The sequence below is a fragment of the Sylvia atricapilla genome, chromosome 2 (genome assembly GCF_009819655.1).
Source record: "Sylvia atricapilla isolate bSylAtr1 chromosome 2, bSylAtr1.pri, whole genome shotgun sequence".
Classification (NCBI taxonomy): Eukaryota; Metazoa; Chordata; class Aves; order Passeriformes; family Sylviidae; genus Sylvia; species Sylvia atricapilla.
In genome coordinates, this window is record NC_089141.1 from 45,594,641 (window position 1) to 45,613,885 (window position 19,245).

At 40.3% G+C, this 19,245-nt stretch overlaps 1 protein-coding gene across 2 annotated transcripts in view; it reads right to left on the reverse strand.

Moving 5' to 3' along the window:
• Nucleotides 1–1,589: 1,589 nt before the first annotated feature.
• The window catches only part of LNX2 (ligand of numb-protein X 2), a 52,353-nt gene continuing 34,697 nt past the window's right edge, over nucleotides 1,590–19,245 (reverse strand). For both annotated transcript variants that reach the window (XM_066313111.1, XM_066313112.1), the window contains 7 exons: nucleotides 18,408–18,607; nucleotides 14,524–14,895; nucleotides 12,874–13,023; nucleotides 10,488–10,665; nucleotides 8,554–8,785; nucleotides 6,747–6,905; nucleotides 1,590–3,982 (listed from right to left, as the gene is read on the reverse strand). In XM_066313111.1, coding sequence (XP_066169208.1) covers nucleotides 3,847–3,982; nucleotides 6,747–6,905; nucleotides 8,554–8,785; nucleotides 10,488–10,665; nucleotides 12,874–13,023; nucleotides 14,524–14,895; nucleotides 18,408–18,607 — 1,427 coding nt within the window. In that variant the 3' untranslated portion in view covers nucleotides 1,590–3,846. The remainder of the gene's footprint in view (nucleotides 3,983–6,746; nucleotides 6,906–8,553; nucleotides 8,786–10,487; nucleotides 10,666–12,873; nucleotides 13,024–14,523; nucleotides 14,896–18,407; nucleotides 18,608–19,245) is intronic.

Consider the following 19,245-nt stretch of genomic DNA (forward strand, 5'->3'; position numbering starts at 1 on the left):
ACTGTATCAGCTGCAGTGCAGTACTGACATGGGTGTTGCACCCACACTGCTCTGCTGATATTCAGGAGACTCATCCATGTGTGGTATGGCAACAAACAGAAGGATGACATCAAAGTTTAGTTAAGAGTAAACTTTCTCATCCACATTATTTGAATCAGCCCAGAAGTATAAAGTCTAAAACCTTCTCATCCTCTGAGCAACAAGTATTCAAGAATTGTTCTTCACTAGCGGGACAGATTTATTTCAGGTGTGACAAGGTCTCTCCTTTCTCTGGGTGTCTACAAAAAACCATTTTTCAGATAAGTAAGCTCACCTAGAAGTTGCCTGAGACAAATGGGATGAGGATGTTCACCGACCTTCCTTGGCATTACACCACCTTTTTTCTTAGGCCATATGGCATGTACTGCCTTAACTCAGTGTTTGCCATTGCTGCTGTCCTGCCTGGCATACACATATTTTAAGTCATCAGGATCTCCCACCTTAGTTTGTCAATAAATGTTTATGACCCATTAAAATTGCTTTAGAAGTAAATGGTCAAGTTTCTTTGAAAAAAGGAACTTGCCTGCTTTCTGATGTTGTCTGGGCCACATTCTGAGAACCAGGCTTAGATTTTCACCACATCCACCCCAGATCTATTATAGAATTTGGAAATATATTCTTAATCTATATTTTTTAATTCTTCTGTGACATTAATTTTCCCCTCAGTTGTTTGCGACTGTGAAGAGAAAGTGGCAAATGAGCTTTAGAGTGGCAAATGAGCTTTCTAGTTTTCACTTTATTATCATGCTGTGATGTAGAATAACCTCTTTTACATTCTTAAGAGATCCCTAGGGCTGTTTGGAAAAGGTGTTCCTCCCACGAAGCTCCAGCACACAGACGACCAAGTCCATCCCCTTACACAAAGCTCTGTGCACCTCCCCCTGCAGCAAGGAACTCATTCATCTGTCTGTAAACCACAACTCTGATGGTCTGGTCTTACCTTACAAGAAATACAAGATCTCATAACCTACTGGCAGATGTGGCAGGTTTCTTCTGCATTTCTGTACACAGGCATGGCTCTCTTTTAAAGGAACTCAACTATTCATAACTACTGCAAGGAGCAGCAATACAGAATGTGGGCAACTTTACTGCAAGTCAGTGAGAAATTGCTTTTAGACTCGTTCTAGCATTGCAGACATCTAAGGATAGAGCATCCTTGCCTGCAGGAGATGGGAACTGATAACCAAGAGGCTCAAGTTTGTGCCACAATACTGATGTTTCCAGCAAGACTGTCTCCTTGCATCAAGTCTCTGCTGTGAAAACATCCTCCAGCTGATCAGTACCAGCTGGCATGGAGGGGGAAAGAGGAAACACTACTTGTGGCAAAGTACCATAAAGCACAGATCTTACCTACACTTTAGAAACACTTCTCAGTGCTGGCATTAATGGTTCAACAGCTGGTATGTCACCCTGGCAGGATGAGCATACCCTCAGACCCTTATGGCAGATTCGCTAGCTGTAATTCATGATAAATCACAGGAGAAAAAAATTACCTTTAAACCAACTCTGCACCAAGCTCCTCTTATCTTTGGCAAAGAGTGAGACGATACTTTTGAGTTATTACAATGTGTAGAATGAACTTTTATTTTCATTCATCCTTCATTAATACCATACAATTAGATAACAATATTTGGAAAAAAATAATCTTGAAATAATTTAAAACAGAAGGCACAGAAAACCAAACCCAACTATGCTGCTACAAGAGAAAGGGGTAAAATGATTCAGGAAGTGAATTTATTCCGAAAAGTTTTATCACTTAGATATTCTGATCAAAAGCTACAGCACACAGAAACAAAACTGCACAGTTTAAGCTAACCCATGCTTTTGTTACATTTAACATATAAAAGGAAAGGAAAAAAAATCTAAAAATATTTTTTTGCAGGATTTTGAATGAAAAGTGTAGTATTTAAAATAAAAACCACTAAATCTAGTACATATGTCAAAAACTTCCTTAAAGCCTATACACTAAGATGTACTTCACAAAGAAGTCCGCATTAAGGGCAAAGCATACAGTTAAACACCATCTGGGGATGGGAGAAAACTGGTTCTTAAATCAGAGTATCAAATAAATTTGGTGTTTGCTTCAGAAACAAGGATTCTTACTACAGTAATATACTGGAGAGGACATTCTTTTGTATTTTAGTATTATGAAATTAAAACAATAGTTTACATTACAGACAGGAATAAAACCATTCATATGAGATTTTAAGCTTTTTTTCTTTTTTTGCAAAAGAGTGACTTTATTTTTTTTTGAAAACAAAGCTACTAGAATAATGACATGCGATAATATGCCCCGATATTATACCAGCTAAGTTTGAAAATAAAGTTCATGCTTCACAATTGAAATATGCTGTGACTCTCAAATACATTCTCTGGTAATTAATAATACAATACAGAGGTCATTCATAAAATCAGTTCAGGTTGGGAACCTGGTTTATAAATGAAGCTCTTTTCAAATATTGAGAACACTGACAACACACAGGGTTAGCTCCAGGTCAGCACATTTCTTTCTGTGCTCCGCCCCTCTTTTCTTAAACAAGTGGGTGCTTAGCCTGCAAATATCATGGAAAGGCAAAGTCTAGAAGTTAAAGGTTGGTTTGTAAAAATACTAAATACAATCCAAGACAAACAGTATTACTGACAACTTAATAGCAGGTGCTCTCTAAAGGAAAAAAAAAAGTCCTGAAATGCAAAAGAGATCTTTTCAGCATTTGATATCAAGGCATTTGCACATTTGTCAGGAGGTGACAGTAAGAGTGAACTTTGCAGCTTACTTTCCAGTTGGACTTGAAATCAAAGAGCTTTCCTTCTAGCCTGCTCACCTGTTAACCATAACATATGGTTTCTTAACAGCTTGCTTTTTTCCCTAGAAATAATTCTCTCATTTAGAAAGTACAAGTCAAAGTATTGTTTCCACACTTGAATAAAGAAAGCTGACAACTACAATAGAAACGGTAAAAATGATCTTCATAAAAATGTTCATCAAAATTCTCTGACATAGCAAAACATTCATTTGTAAAGTAAAGTCTAATACTGCAAGCCATTCACTCAAAGGCGACCTTGGGCACACGAATCCTTGCCAGCATTGCAACGGGAATTACTTCCGTGTTCCTTGTCATTACAGGGTACAAACTCCGTAATATATTAAAGGTTCCTAACAAAGAGTCCAATTATTGCACTTTATAAAAATTCTAGTAATATCAGGCTCTTGTCCTACTTTTCTATGAACATTGATGCCCTGCAAGAAAAATTTGGGGGACCAAGTAATTTCTGATGAGTGAAATGGAATACTTGAATCAGTCCAAAATATGGAATCAAAAATGGAAAGGTTCACGAAACGAAGCGATGTAACCTTTGGAAACAGATTTTGGTTCATAGCAGCAGACAGATGTGTCATTCTGGTACTGACACGGGTTCTCTTTGCCAGGAAGAGTGGGTACATGAATGTTACATTTATATACCACAATACCATTTGAGGACTTTGCAGAGAAACCTAAAGAACTGCTAAGTTCTTCTGCTGACCCTACAAGCCTGATGGGAAAAGCTCAGTGACAGTCATATTGGAGTGGGGGTTTCTCTGTACGCTCAAATATATTTGCATTTGTATCAGCAATAGACATAGAAAACAGAAATAGCTGTTTCAGGATGGCAAAACAGGTAGAATAAGTCTGAGAGACCTGTAAAAAAGGAAAATACAGCAGTTTTGGCCCTGCTTTTAACCAGCTGTATCAATAGGGAAAAAAAGAGGAGATTTTTGTGCCAGCTGTCTAGAAAAAGACACTGCTTGAACCAAAGAGATTCACAACTCTAGATGAGGCTTCCAGGCCAGCAAATCACGGTTAAAGTCACTTTGTTCCTCTGCTCCTTCAGCATGGGAACGAGTGCAGAATGACTCATTCCAACTGTGGATAGTCCATTTACAGCGACAATCATATCACCACACCTGAGAAACACAAGAAAAAAAAAAAAAAAGAACACATGATGAGTCCTGCTGTGCAGTAATTAGAGCACACACCAACAAACAGCACTTCACTGCTGCACCAGTAGGTTTGCACCAGGCCGGAAAGTGTCACTAAAATTCCCAAAGCAGTTCAATTTGAAGTCTGTCCTACTACTGAAAGATGTCCCTGCTCATTGCAGGAGTGTCAGACTAAGTAACTTCTAAAAGGTCCCTCCCAACTTCCAGATATTCTAGGATTAATCCAAAACTCATCTGAGAAATTCCCAAATCACTCTATTTCAAGTCTAATACCAAGATAGTTCTGCTTTAAGGGCTGACCTGTATAGAAACATTAGAAGAGACACTTGGAAAGACCTAAGGGAATGAAGAGAAGAGGAGACAGCATGTGCATGACAGAAGCATTTCTGTTTGTTTGTGTGGATTATAACACATTTATACCAAACATGCCTTTACTGTAGGAGGTGTAAGTAAAGATACTTATGGTTACCAACCAACCACATTCCAACTAAGAACCTTGTTTTCAGTGGCTTATGATTTTGTCAAATATAACCATTTGGCTTGAAAACTTCCTTAGCAGATGGTTCAACTGCAACATCTCTGCATTTTGAAATGGGTAACAGAGATTTGTGAGGATGCCACTTGATGGCCCTGAGAAAAGTGACCTTGAAGGGTTAAGTTCTGGTTTTTAAAACCTCAAGAGAAACTTCAAAAGCCTAATTTCTTTCTGAATTGAGCATGTTCCTTCTCTAGACACCTTTGCTTTGCAAAGTGAGTGTGACATTCCCCAGAGTAGTCAAATGTGACTTGGAGATCAAACAGGACTTTTCTTGAAACTGATCCACCCAAGCATCAAAGGCACCAAAATGGGTGGCAAAAAGATGCCCTCCTGAGCTTTCCCCAGGGCAGAGCAGAGGAAGAGGAAGCAGAGTTACCAACACCAGTCAAATGTGCACTCAAAAGTCCTTCTCTGCCTGAACCACAGAACCCCATCACCCAAACCAAGGTGCTACAGTTCACTGAATGACATCTCCCACAGCCTTTCTGAGGAAGTAATTTTGCCTTCTGTAAAATCACACCAGACAGATCATGTAAGCAGAAAACTGTCTAAACAATTGAACTGTGAAGTTATTTACTCCCTTCCTCTCCAGCCTAACATTTAGATAATTTAAACAAAACAGAACAGCTCTAGAAGAGACCTGCCCCACAATCCCTCAAGGTGCAGGTTCTAAGGGGCTCTCCCTTGCTGATGGTCCATTTTTAAGTCTGTATTTTCAGTGGAACAGTACATTTGAAAAGACAGTACTGTATCACATTATCACACAAGAGCATATTTTCCATAGGTTACAAGGGGGTAAATGTGACCATGATGATCTTTCCACGCTTCTTAAGAATGATGCTGGAACTGCCATTTGTGTGAAGACTTCTAGTTATTAAGTCCCCAATCTGAAATTATTTGAGTTGAACTGAGATCTTTAATTTAATCCAAACTGTTCCACAGTTGGAAAAAAAAAAGTAGTTTTGTGTTCAGCCAAGTTATTTTTTCATTTATTTATTTAGTCATTGAACTGAAAAATGAATTACTGTCAAGGCTCTAGGCATAAGTGCATTCTTTTCTTAAGTCACTTTGGAAGAAAATCTGCATGTAAAAATCATGCCACAAAACTTCAAGTTGCATATTCTTGACTGCCACCTTCACAGAAAATCAAGTTTATGAACAAGAGATCTCTTAATGGGAATTTTAAGTTCTAGTTCTGAACTAACCCTACACAAGGCTAATATATATATCTGGATAGTAAACCTGAGGGCTGCATCCAAATATAACATATAAGTAAAATCATATAATCTTTAAGGTCAGAAGGGACCTCAGGAGGTCTATAGCCCAACCTTCTACTGCAAGCAGGGTCAGTTGTAAGCTCTGACCAGCACTCTCAGGACTTCACCCAGTAGTCTCAGAGACCTCCAAGGGCAGAGACCATGCACCTTATGCCATGCCATCCTCATGGGAAAATAGTTTCTCCTCATGACCAGTCTCAAGCTCTTTTGTTCAATTTGTGCCTGTTGTCACTCATCCTCTCACCCTGCACCACTGAAAAGCCTGGGCTCTGTCTCCTTGATAATCTTCAGGTAAGTACTGGAAGGGGCTGCTGGCTGCCCCTGAAGCCTTCTCCTTGTGGGGCAAGTGCTCCAGTTCAGCTATCTCAGGGGCTTTTTCTGAACTTGCTTCATTTATCAGTGACTTTCCTCCCAGCTAATGACAGGACAATGCCATGGGGACTTGATTCCTTAGCAATCTTTTCAGAAATCTTTATCATCTACTTTCTTGCCCTTCTATCAAAGCAGCAGCACCCATCCTCAGCATCCGTTTCCAGCAGTGGCTTTGGAAGGTGATGTGAAAGCATAAAGCAGTTCTGCCCACTTAGCAAAAATTAGCTAGTTGTGCACATTGTCTCTTGGCCTGAAGTGGAGTTCAACAGGGAGACAGCAGGTGACAGCAGCACAGCTGGGGAAGAGCACAGGAGATACCATCACCTCTGAGATGCCCCTTCCCCAGCAGAAACACCCTATTACTTCCCTGCATCCCACTCACCAGGGAGGCAAAACACTACAGGGCTGCATGATCCAGCAGCACAAGATGCTACAGTGTATTTCCTTAAGCAATGAGTTGCACGTAACTATTTAAAAGCGGTTCATTATTGTTGCTGTTATTACCATTATTATTATTTCTCCCATTGTTACTTTGGCTTACTTTAATCTTCCATCGAAGTAGGCAGGAGTTCCCAGAACAATGGTTTTAATGAAGAAAGGCTGGTTTGTGTGGTTCTCCTCGTAGCCACCGACGATGCTGAAGCCCCAGCTCCCTAAATTGCTCCTCCGCAGCACCACGTCATGGCAGCTGTGCAGGCAGCTGTGGAATGGAGGCACAGGATAACAAGAGAAAAAGCCACGGATGGTTTTACAGTAGGCACAACAGCTATGCTAAGTGTGGAAGAGAAGGGCAGGGATGGTGATCACACCTTTGTTCCCAGAGCAATTTTGCAATATTCAAACCGATTCCCAAAAAACTCCCACAACCTTGAGACAGAAATTGTTTTAGAAGAAGTAATGCAGTGCTAGAATAATTACTTAAACACAGTTAAGTGTTTAGCTCTGCAAATTGACATTAATAGAACAGCATTTTAGGGATTTCACAGGTGGCAACAATGTGGGTGGAAAATCAACACCTGATGTGTTCAGTTTGCAAGTCAAAAATGCAGAGTATTTGTTCTCCACCCCCAGCCAGTTTAAGCTTTTTCTACTTTAAGTAAAAATTAAAAATCCATGCACAATCTTCATTACCTCTGTACTGATTCATCACTAAAAATGAAAAATAGAAATGACTAACCATTTTATTGCAGAATGTAAATAATTCAGATCACACTTCACTAACTGTACTGCTATATGTTATCAGCCTGAGAGAAAATTAGTTCTTGCCAATGAAGTTGGCAATGACTGTCATTTAAAAAACAAACAGGCACAGAAATTAACTTTTCAGTAAGAAGATACCAAGTTGTTTGACACTGCTTTAAACCACTAGGTAAGAAACAAACTGCTGCTAAAGCATGAAAAAAGTATATTTACCAAAACTGAGAGCCATTTATTGAGATTACTCATAAATACTTTAATAGAAGATAAATTAATTGACAGTTAAACTCAGAAAAGTGAAACTTCTGGAGGGCCAATGCATGGTTGTGTTAGATCTTCAGCTGCTTTCTGCTTCCAGTCTTTCTGGTTTGTGTTGTGGTTTTACACTTTAAGTACAGACCTGGTAAATCCATCAGAGGGAGAGGAATTAACCTGCATGCCCTGACTGAAGTTAACAACTCTACTAGCTGCAGTAGGAGCTCTTCTTGATAACAAGTGATGCCAGAATGAGATTATAGCTGCAGCCTCAAGAGAGTGAGTGAGGAGTACAAATGAAGTGATGTCCAGCAGATTGCAGAGTAGTTAAGGGGAGGGAGCTTGCTGGAAAACTCTAAGAGTTTTTTTGTTTGGCAGAGATGGTAGTGGATTCTTGAAAAAAACCAACGTGAGTCTATAGTTACACGGCAACAGTCTTGGCACAGGATATGTCAAGAGTGTCAGAATGGCTGAAATCTGATGCAATATTCTGAAGTTAAGTATTTGGCCTCATAAACTTAGGTAGCAGATTAGCAAAGAGACATATGGAGATATACTTTGTATTTTATTAGTAATTGCTCTAGTTTTAGATATTCTATAGGAAGTTACAGTACACTAAAAAAGCTGAACTGTGTCTGAACAGAAGATTCCACATGGGTAGTTACTATGGTTTGTGAAGGGATAGATCCAGTCTATTCATCTCTGAGTTTCCTAAGGAAACACTGCTGCTGTTCACAGCCCACTTCCCAAGCACTCTGCCAACTGAATACAGCTGAGATGGCCAGGCAGAAATAAGTGCAGATGTGCTGCAGCTAAGCAGGTCTCTGCTCCTTAATGTCTCTTGCAGGACTTAGATTCAAACAGCTAAGTGAGTACTTAATCAATTAATTCCATACCTTGGAAGTCCCAGCCACATGACCCACGACGGTGACCAGCTGGCATCGTATTCATTTTCACTGATGGTACTCAACTGTTCTTCATTAGCCTGGGGCTGCTCTTCTACAATCTGGACTTCCAGGGCTTTCAGGGCAACCACTGAAGAGGCAGCACTAGCCTTCAGCATGGCCACAGCCTCGCTGTGACTCAGGTTGGTCAGATCAATGCCGTTGATGTTCAGCAGCACGTCACCTGCTCAAAGCAAGGAGGGAGAGCACATCAGTCTGTCCTGCCCACCCACAGCACCTCCCACACCAGGGGTTCATTCCATACTTTGCACCTGAGACAGTCTGAACTAGCAGATTAATAGCCCTGAAGTCTTTATATTGTCAGACTGAAACTTTTATGTATTGAGCTTGTATGAAGTTGGATCATGTAATTAATTTCCACATACCGCACCAAATACTGTGACTCCTATGTATACTACCCTGAAAATCTGAAATAGAAATTACTTAAGTACCTCACCAGCTTGGCTGCAACTGCTACTGCAGATGCCATGACACAACTGTTTCCAGATGTGGATCTTGGGTTCATTCTAACTTTAAAAGTGAAGGAAGAATGATGGCAGGAAAAATGGAGGCACCTCGAAGTAACCAATTACTGTAGACAGGTGAGCTTCCACAGAGTGCTTTAATTCATCTGGTTTTAATAACTTGTTACTTGGGAGAAGAAAATGGAATTCAAAAACTACTGGAAAGTTTGGTACAGAACTCAGTTAATTTAAAGAAAGAAATGGAGCATCTCTACAAAGATAATCTGAAAAGAGTGAAAGACAGAAAAGGATTTTCACAATTTTAGTTTTATGTTTTCAAAGGTCCCAGGATGAAAACAAGAATATTATTAACTATGCGGTGGCAGACTCTTTTTTCACACAATGTAGCACCACTGAAAGCCAGAAAAAAGCAGAGCAAAAGTGTGAACACCTGGGTCACATTTGGTATGAGACTTAGTTTTTAAAAGGTTTTTCCTCCCAGTAGCTTTTGTGGCTACTTTAATGTTACACAATGAAAGAACAATAGTGATTCTTCTATCAAGTGTGTTTTTCATAGTAGTACAGAAAAAGAAAGCATACCTGCTGGTGTGTGGGTGTAAATCTCCCTTTCTCAGAAGCAGAGAAGGATGCTCCCACACTGTTCTTTTAAATGTACAATCTGTGAAGTTTTTTTCCTACATTTCTTTCCTGAAACATTCTGTAATTCTGTGAACTGTGAATTGCAGAGATCCCATAGGCAGTCTCTGATTCACATATGACATAATATGTTTTAATCATCAAATGCTTTGCTATCATTTATGCAGGACTGCCTTCACCTATGCTGAGCCTAACCTCTACCTCCTCATTCCTTTTAACAAAGCTGAGGAACAAGGACAGGTGTTGCAACACCCCTGAAGACCAGCAAACTCATGCTGTCCCAGAGGATAAGAAAGCTTTTGGGAACCAGGATTAACACTGATGTAGCTTTTGGGGCAAATTTTGTGTGGGTGAACTGTAGCCTGTCATCAGAGCTTCTCTGCTGTTCAGATATTATACCCGGGAGAAGAGATTCCTTGGACAGAGATGTCGTACAACCTACTAAATTAAACACAAAAACAGGATGTGTCTGCATCACAGCAGACCCTCAGCACAGGGGATTACCATCAGCTTTAAAGAATTTAGCCACACATTTCCTGATCTTATCCACTTCCCCTGCTATCATGCTGTAAACATTCCCTTCCCATAAAAGGTTAAAGTGCAACACTAAACACTGTATTTCCACTATTGAATCATGAAAAAAAGCATCCCATAAGCATTTTCCTACATCTGTGAGAAGACTTTTTGACACCACCTGACTCAAGAGAATGTAGTGATCAAAAAGCAAGGAGAGGCAGCCATGCCACCAGGGAAGCCAAACCCCACCTCGTTTAATCCTGCCGTCTCTCGCCAAACACCCGTGAGGCTGCACACTTGTCACAAAGATGGGCAGCTCGCCGCTTTTGCTGCCTCTGCCTCCTGCCACTGTCATTCCCAGAGATTCATGTGGCTCTTTCTTCACAGTAATGTGCTTTTCTTGGCATGTAACACACTGGGAGAGGTCCTGTTTAATAAGGATAAATAACATTGTTAACACTAAGGGCAAAAACCAAGCAAACCAAAACCAAAAACCAGAATAAAACAACTAAATACACCCCAAAACCACACTCTGTCACTTTAATGGAACAGTTTAAAAGGACTAATCCAGCTGTGGCTGGGTTTCTTCTAGGTCAGATCTCTGCCCTCTCCAAAAAAAAACACCCCAAATGACCAATAAAACCCCCATGGATGTAGATCCTCAAATATAGATAGAAAGCTTATCAAGACCCATCTTGAAATCTCACTCTAGTTTTTCTTAACATCCTACACTGGAAGAGGCTAAATTTTAGGGCTGCGCTACAAAACCATATAGTCAAAAGTCTGGAGACAAATCAGATACAATCTTTTGATGTGTTGCTGAACATCAGCATTACTTCATCTTTCAATGGAATATGCCCCAGAACTACAAAGGAGCTCCTAGGAAATGAAAACGTGTTTTCATGATGACAGTAAGAGACCCTTTAAAGCCCTTATGCATCATGTTCTCTTTTGCAGCTGGTATATAGAACCTCCCAGAGCACAAACTAAGGCCAATTAATGCTAATGGCTTGTAATGGGTACCTTGGGCAGCCTTCCCTAATGATTATAATACAGACTCAAGCTTGAAACAAGAAGAGATCCTACATGAAATTTTCTGACAACTGAATGATGAAGTTCAGCCTGTATTTAAGTTCTGCCCAATAAAAAAAGATTTAAATCTAAATCAAAGTAAATTTTATTTGCTGAAGCCTTTCCCTTAGGCTATTAAGTAAGAGATTTAAACCACTGCACATACACTTGTGGTAGCATCTTAAATTGACAGAATACTTGCAAGGAATCCAAAATAATGAAAGAAATAACTTGGGATATTCTTCAAAGTGTATATATGTATATATTCTCCTGCTTTCTCTTGGAGAATGACAGCATTGTCGTCTTTGACCTCCAATGCCATGTGCTCCTTCTGACTGGCTCTGCTCTTCACATTAATCATGGAATTAGCTATATGTAAACATACCGTAGCTTATAAATACAGTTCATTTCTAAGGCTTCAGGCTTCAGGATTGGCTGCTGCCACACAATCATATAAACATATTTTAGGCCACAAGGCTTTGAAGCCAACTACAGGTTAATAAGAGGAAGCTAAAGGATACAAAACATGAGAAACGTCTCCTTGCTGTTACATCAGTTTTAAAAGAGCCCATAGATAGCACTGACCTGTAAGGGAAATCCACTCATCCAACTTTGGATCAACTATGGAACAGTGGTAAGAGCACAGCTCATGCTGGTACATGCAAACTTGCTTCAAGCTCTGACATCAACAAACTAATCACTGTGTGGGTACGGCCCAGTGCTGTGGCAGGTACCCACAGCCATGGTATTCAGGAACCTCACCTTTGTCCCTCAGAAGGAAAACAAGTTTCCTAGAGCCTCATTTGTTCTTTTCTGAAATGATCTTCACTTTTAAAAGAAAATACTATCAACGAACCTAAGTTACCTCAACAGAAGTATATGATGCAAAATACTGAAGCAAAGAGAGTGGACAGGTGGGAAGGTAAGGATTTGTTGACATGGTCAACATAAGAATTATTTCAAAGTCAACTTCTTAAGAGTGAGAAGTTATATTTTTCTTATTACAAGAGCATCTCAAGCACAGGCTCTATTTTTGCATGTCTTACAAAAAATTTGATACTAGCTTCATGAAAGTCTCTTAATTTTGCCTTTCTCTCCCTGCTTGAGACCCTGCAGTACTCAGCAGCCTTGCAGCCAGGACTGTTGACTTATGAAGGAGGTGACACATCCCTCCAACATGTTCGTTATATGCTGGATGGTGGGCACCACACCTCTTTCCTGGTTGCAGCCAGCACAGCAACAACAAAAAATGTATGACAGCCCTTGAATGACAGCCCTTCCATGCAGGATACCAGCCACTGTCTTAGACGAGGTCTGACAACTACAACTGTATGAGCTCACAGAACTGACTTCTTTCACTGTAGTGAAATCAGCAAACCTAAAAACATGCCAAAAATATGTTGTGTATCTTTTGCTCCTACTCCAGACATGATGCAGCACTTGAGTACTTGGAAGTCATCACCATTTTTTTATTAACTAGATTTTAAAAAAATTAATCCTTTCTTCTAGCTTTGCCTTGCTACATACACCACTATCTTTTCCTTTCAGAAGTAGAAGCACCAACCTTATGTGAGTTAGGTCTGCTGTGAAACAGCTGCTGGGACTGGTGTTGGTGTGAGCTGCTGTTGTGAGTCCCGGAGGTGTCTCGGATAATGCTGACTGTCTGTGACTTCAGGGGTCTGGAGATGATCAAATTCACTCTCTCCCCACTTGCCTGTTGAACACATGAGGTCATCAAACGTCACCAAGTTGGACAGGATATTGATTATTAGAAAGGGAGAAAAACATGTGACAGAGTGCGAAACAAGACAACAGCAGACCTTGCTTTCCAGTTCCTTTTTAGACTTTACACTCCTTTACTTGCTTCTTTTTGCAATTTCCCCCAGTATGGAGGGGAAATTAACATTCCTTCTTCACCTCTGATGTTACCTTTACATCAGCTAAAAATCCTTTGTCAAAAGGACCATTTCTCACACTGTGTTACAAAGCTTCAAACATTAAAATTCACCCCCTTCCATTTACAGCCTCTATGAACTCCAGCAACACATAGCAATAAATGGAAGAAATGCCTATGTGATAGCTCCAAGATCTGCAGCTTTTGATTGAAAGCTCTGAACACCTCTGCTACTTCCCAAAGATACTTGCAAGAAAGATGTTATACATGAGCATACCATCATATTCTGGATTTTGGGGAATACTGGGAGACCCAGTTATCAGATGTCAATAAAGCATCCTCTCTTTATTGCTGCAAAGCCACACCTCAAAAAGTAAAAGTTACCCAATGCTAAATTCCAATCACTGTATACAAAAATTGGGAAACTGAAATTGCCATTCCCAAGATCACTGTTAATTTAATTTCACTGCAACGAAAACTCTTGAAACAAATATTTACTACTCATTTGTATCAGAGCTCTCTATGTGGTGCTTTAAGCAAAGATGACTGCACAAGACTGAAGGAATGTACTACTGGTATATTTCAACTTTCCTAAAAACAGAGCCATTTACAACAACATCCCATCAGCAGGAAGTAGCAACGTGCTGCATCTGTTTCCTTACAGACTGGGAGAAAGGTGTGAAGTAAAGGATTTCCTGTGGGGACACAGAAGGGTCATATGTCACACTGCAACAAGCTTTGGGTAATATTTGTGTCCAGAACATAACCAGACATTGGAAATAGCTCTTCTCTGAACACTCAGAAAATGAGTTATACCATGCAGAACTCATGGAAAACCTCTATTTGACTTCTCAGCTGCTACCTGTTGACTCTAACATCTGACAAATTAATTTTTTGTTTTAACTCAATTCTATGCACTGGCAAATCAATAAAAAACTCACTTCTATAGAGCTCACTCTCTTCTAGAGAGATTAAAATACAATACATACATAAATAGAATAATAATAATAATAATAATCTCCTTTTTTATCTTCTTCCCTGCTAAGCAATAGGCTACAACAGGCTCCTTGCTCACATGAGCTGTCTTCTAACCTTCAGGCTGCATTCCAGGGAAGACTACTGCACTTTTTCACTTCTGAGGAAGTGAAGTTCATCTGGTAGGTGCCAAAGCAGATCCTGTCCCTCACTATTATTTTCAGAACATTAAATCACCGTGAATTACATTGACACAGGTTTTTAGGCCCCACACAAGCTGTTCTGATGGGAACACTCTCCAGAGGTAAAGCCGAACTGCGGGCTCAGGTAGGGAAAGCCGATTACCTGTATAACCTGAGCAGCGAGCTCCGGCGTGCCGTGCTTCAAGTCGTGCCCGTTGATGGCCAGCACGCGGTCGTTGCTGCAGAGCCTGCCGTCCTGGGCAGCCAGGCCCCCCTCCAGGAGGTCGAGGATGAAAACGCCCGGCTCATCGGTCCTGCGCACCAGCTTGATGCCCAGCTGCTCGCTGGAGTCGCGCTTGTGCAGGGTGACCTGGAAGCTGTCCTCCCGCCCCGAGCCCGGCGTGTCCGCGTGGCCGTGCGTGCGGCCGCCGAAGCGCCGCTCCCGCAGCACCGTCAGGTGCAGCACCGAGCACGGCTGCGACAGCACGGCCCGAGCGTGGTTGTGGGACACGTTGCTGATGTCGAAGCTATTGACCTGCAAAACAACAGCAAAGAAAGTCACGATGACGTTTAGTTAAGGCCTTTCCAAAGTCAGTTCACTCACTGCAAAACCAACCTCGGAGCAACCTAGTCTGACTTCACTAGGCTGCCTCTCTTATCCTTCCATTCTTTCTTGCAAACTCACATTGGATGTTCAGCCTACAAACATATTTGTAGGTTGGAAAAGATCCTTGATATTATCAAGTCCAAGTGTAAAGCCAGCACTGCCAGCTCCACCACTAAACCATGTCTCCAAGTTCCACACCTACATGCCTTTTAAACAGCTCCAGGGATGGTGACTCCACCACATCCCTAGGCAGCCTGTTCCAGAGCTTAACAACCCTTTTGCGAAGAAATTTTTCCTAATATCCAATCTAAGCTTCCTCCAGTACTATTTTAGGCCTTCTCCCACAAAGATGACAACATGTCCCCAAAGGTGAAAACCCTCTGCCATCACAGGCCAAGGTTTTTGCCCTCTTGGTCTCCTATACTTGTCTTCCTTAGACATTTACATTGTTTATTCTCCAGGAGAAGAACATGGCATGTGCTTTCAGTCTCGAGGCTAGCATCACTTAAAACTGCAAAATAACAGCTATAAAAAGAATGCATCCAAATCTCTGAAGCAAGCTTGTGTTTTACAATATGCAGTACTTTCATTATGTGAAAAAACATTAAAAAAACCTGAAGTCAAAAATAATGAAATCGATTCATTAACACAATAAAGGTAGTTGTATTAATTCTCAAGTCTTAGCATGAACTTAGATTTTGCATAGATTTCAACTACGCCAGAGTATCACCCAAAATTCAGTTGTAAATGGAAAAAGAGATTAAACTTTCTCTACCTAGAACTAAGAACTATGTTTGTTATATTTATATAAAAAGATCAGTAATTTTCAGTCATTTATTGCACTGTAAAAAACCTGACAGCACAATGAGATTTGGCAGAAAAGAGGAATATGACAAAAATTCAGCACAAAAGCTGTGTTTGCCTTGTTTTGTAAGAAAGGATTCAAAGTCAACACTAATTTCATCCTTAGCCTTGGTAGAGGAACCCCTACTCCATGATTTCAGCAGATAGAAACTAACACCAAATGGTCTATACTGATTGATGTGTCTTACCTAAGCTTTTTAGTACTCTCCATTGCAACCTAAGTAAAACCAAATGTGCGACTTCTCACCATCTAATAGCAATATTAAAATTATAAAGATATACAAAGTAATCCATGTACAACAGCTGCCACATTTACATCACATATCTCAGCTGAGGGGCTCCCAGAAGTCTGTGCCAAACCATTTGGCTCTGGTGGTTTCCAATGGTGAAGGAGGACTGCACGCTCCCTGAGAAACACCTCCAGCCCAAAATCCAGCACAAAGCCACTGCTTCTGGCAACACCATGAGCTCAGACAGAACCATGGTGGCATCCTGCTTTGCTACTGCCCTGAGACAGGCTGTAACCTTGGGCAGAAGGAAAAGAGGAGAAATAACATTTAGAGCTGCCTCCCACAAAAACAACTAGAGCCCATCCATCAGAGCCCTTAAATTAAATCCATTTTTATTTTTAACTGTAGCTAGCTAAAGTAAATACATAAAGTATGGGAGCACTCAAAGGGTACAGAAGAATATATGCAATAAAATGTAATTCTTCTCTCTATAAGGCAGTTTAAAATTTCAGAATGAAACAGCCTTAGCACTTCTTGGGGAAAGAGATTCTCATTAGGACATGCTTCACATGAATTACAGTCACAGTCCAGCACAGAAAAGAGACCATTTGTAGAGTACTTTGAAAAGGTTAGGCACCTATCTATACCTTGCAGACAACACAAGCTTTTATGTGGCTCTTACTAAATGCTGCTCCTACAGCTCTTAAAAGGGTAATACTTCTTGTTTGACTAGGCAAGAAAATGCTGAGTTTCATCTCACAGTCCTTTCTGGCTCTTTCTTTTAGACCTTTACAGCTCATAAAAGCCCTGAAAGATATTTTCAGAAATATCCAACCAAAATGTGCATGCTGAGCTGCACCTAAGTGCACCTAATTACAGATGGCAGAGATTGAACCTGATCATTTTAATACAACAGCTCAGCACCTGCACAGGTAAATTCAAAGAAATAAAGATATTCTATCTCTCCCAAAAATTTAGGTTTTACCCTCTGTACCTCTTCCTTGGCATGAGAGAAGGACTTTTATGGACACCCACTTGGCATCTGGCAGCCCCACTGCCACGCTGTTGATAGGGAAGACTCACTGCAGCTAGTAAATTCCTATTTACAGTCAATTCACTGCCATTTATGGCTTTAGAAACAGTAACTGACACCTGCCCAAACAGCAGGAATTTCCAAAACTTCACTGGAACTCAAGCTCCCTATTCTGTCAAACAAGTAGAGCTCTTAGTAGAAAAATAAATGAGGCAGCATTCAGTCAGTGTCTGCAATTACTTGTTGAAAAGGCAACATCTTGGAAACCTCTTGGGTTGTTTTCTTGGCCAGCCTCTCTGCTTACACTCCAAGAGAGGAAAAAGGCACATTTCTCAACAGGGACTTTATTTTCTGAAGTGCAAACTAATTTTATTCCAAGGGTAACTACTCTATTTAAGCTATTTCTATCGGCTTGATTTCAAAACAGTGAAATGAAGAAGGCTTACAACTACATTTGGACTGATCTTAGGCTGCCAGATCAAAAGCAAGCATTCTAACTGAAGTAACTTTGAATTGACAATAGTACATTTATTTCAGGTGGAATGATTAAAAATAGAAGCTGGATGACTGCTCTGTTTATGTAGTGCTCAGGTGCTGCCTTTCTTAAATGTTGTATAAACAACCCCTTCTCCTAATGTAAAAGCTAAAACCTCAAAATTAATAGAATTTGATCTTTTTCTACTGCCTGTGGCTAATTACTTAAAACCAAAACAAAAATACACACTCGATCAAAACCAACTTACATTTTGTTTATTTTTTCTCTTTAAATACTTAGAGCACCCTGCTTTAAATCCTTCCATTGAAGCCTCTCACTTTCATACATACTGAAAGATGCCAGTCAACTACCTCACCTTTTGGAAGGCAACAGTGAAGCCAGATTAAAATAACAGTTTAGATGAAGCCAAGCTTACAATCCACAAATTGCTTTTTATATAGGACAAGTTACGCCAACTTGCTAGCCAGAAATAACCTTGGGCTCCTTCGGAATGCATGCATGAAGTTGAAATAAGGACTGAGTCCCACAACATTTAAAAACAGAAAGATAAACTTGTATTTTAAATGTTGACAACAGATGCTAGGGAGGAAAGAGAATTCCAGGGACTGGTCCGACAAACAGCACAAAGCATGACAGCCAAAAGTGCTAGAACAACAGGCTCTCCTCTGAATATTAATTTGCTTTCCAACTGATAATTGCAAAGCTAACATTGACACAACACAGTCTGACAAGGAAAATCTTCCATCTCATTTTAACAACAATTCTACAAGGAGTGAATAGAAAGCAAGCAGACAGAATATGTAATTAGGTTTCGTACTTGAAGTATTTGGTCTCCAGCAAGAAGTCTTCCATCTCTGGCAATGATCCCATCTCGATAAACCTCTTGAATGACAATGTTGATCAAAGGTGTTTCATTGCCACCCACTATGCTAATTCCTAATTCAATATAAGGATTGGACCGATGAATTTCAATAGTAGTGATCTCTCCTTCAGGCAAGGTAGGTGGCTGTTGATTTGCTGCCAATTAGTTTTTAAAAAGAAAGACAATTAATATCTTTTCTACCTCATTCACTTCCAATAAAATAAATCAACAAAAAGATAATGTAGACAGGCCACAAAGCAGCAGTTTAACAAAAAACTAAACCCGTGTAAATGGATCAGTTCCACTACTTGTTGAAAACCCTAGCTCATTAGAAAGGAGCTAATGACTTAGTAGCATCCATGCTTCCTGAAATGGGGTAATTTGGATTGGGATAGGATATTCTGAACCCTTTGCATCCCATCCTTTATAATAAACTTTATATCTTTCATTTGGATATATTCTTCACCTGCAGATTTGCATCTGGTGGTGATGATAAAAACGTAATTTAGGGGTTACCTCACGATAATCTCTTTGTTTTGCAATTGCAGGAGGAGCTGCTGTTGACATAGTCAACTGACATACCCCATTTCTGAAACAGACATGGAGATAACTAAAGAGGGAAAAGGAGAATCCTAAAGGATGGTAAATACAGAGGAGAAGAAAGGGGACAGGACCACCTTCTTCTGTGGTAAGGCTCAGTTCTTCCTCTCTAAAATACCAGATGCTAAAGGTGTTACTGCCCATTCAGTGCAGATGAGTGCAGGAGTAATTCAGATGCCTTTTTGTCTTGAGC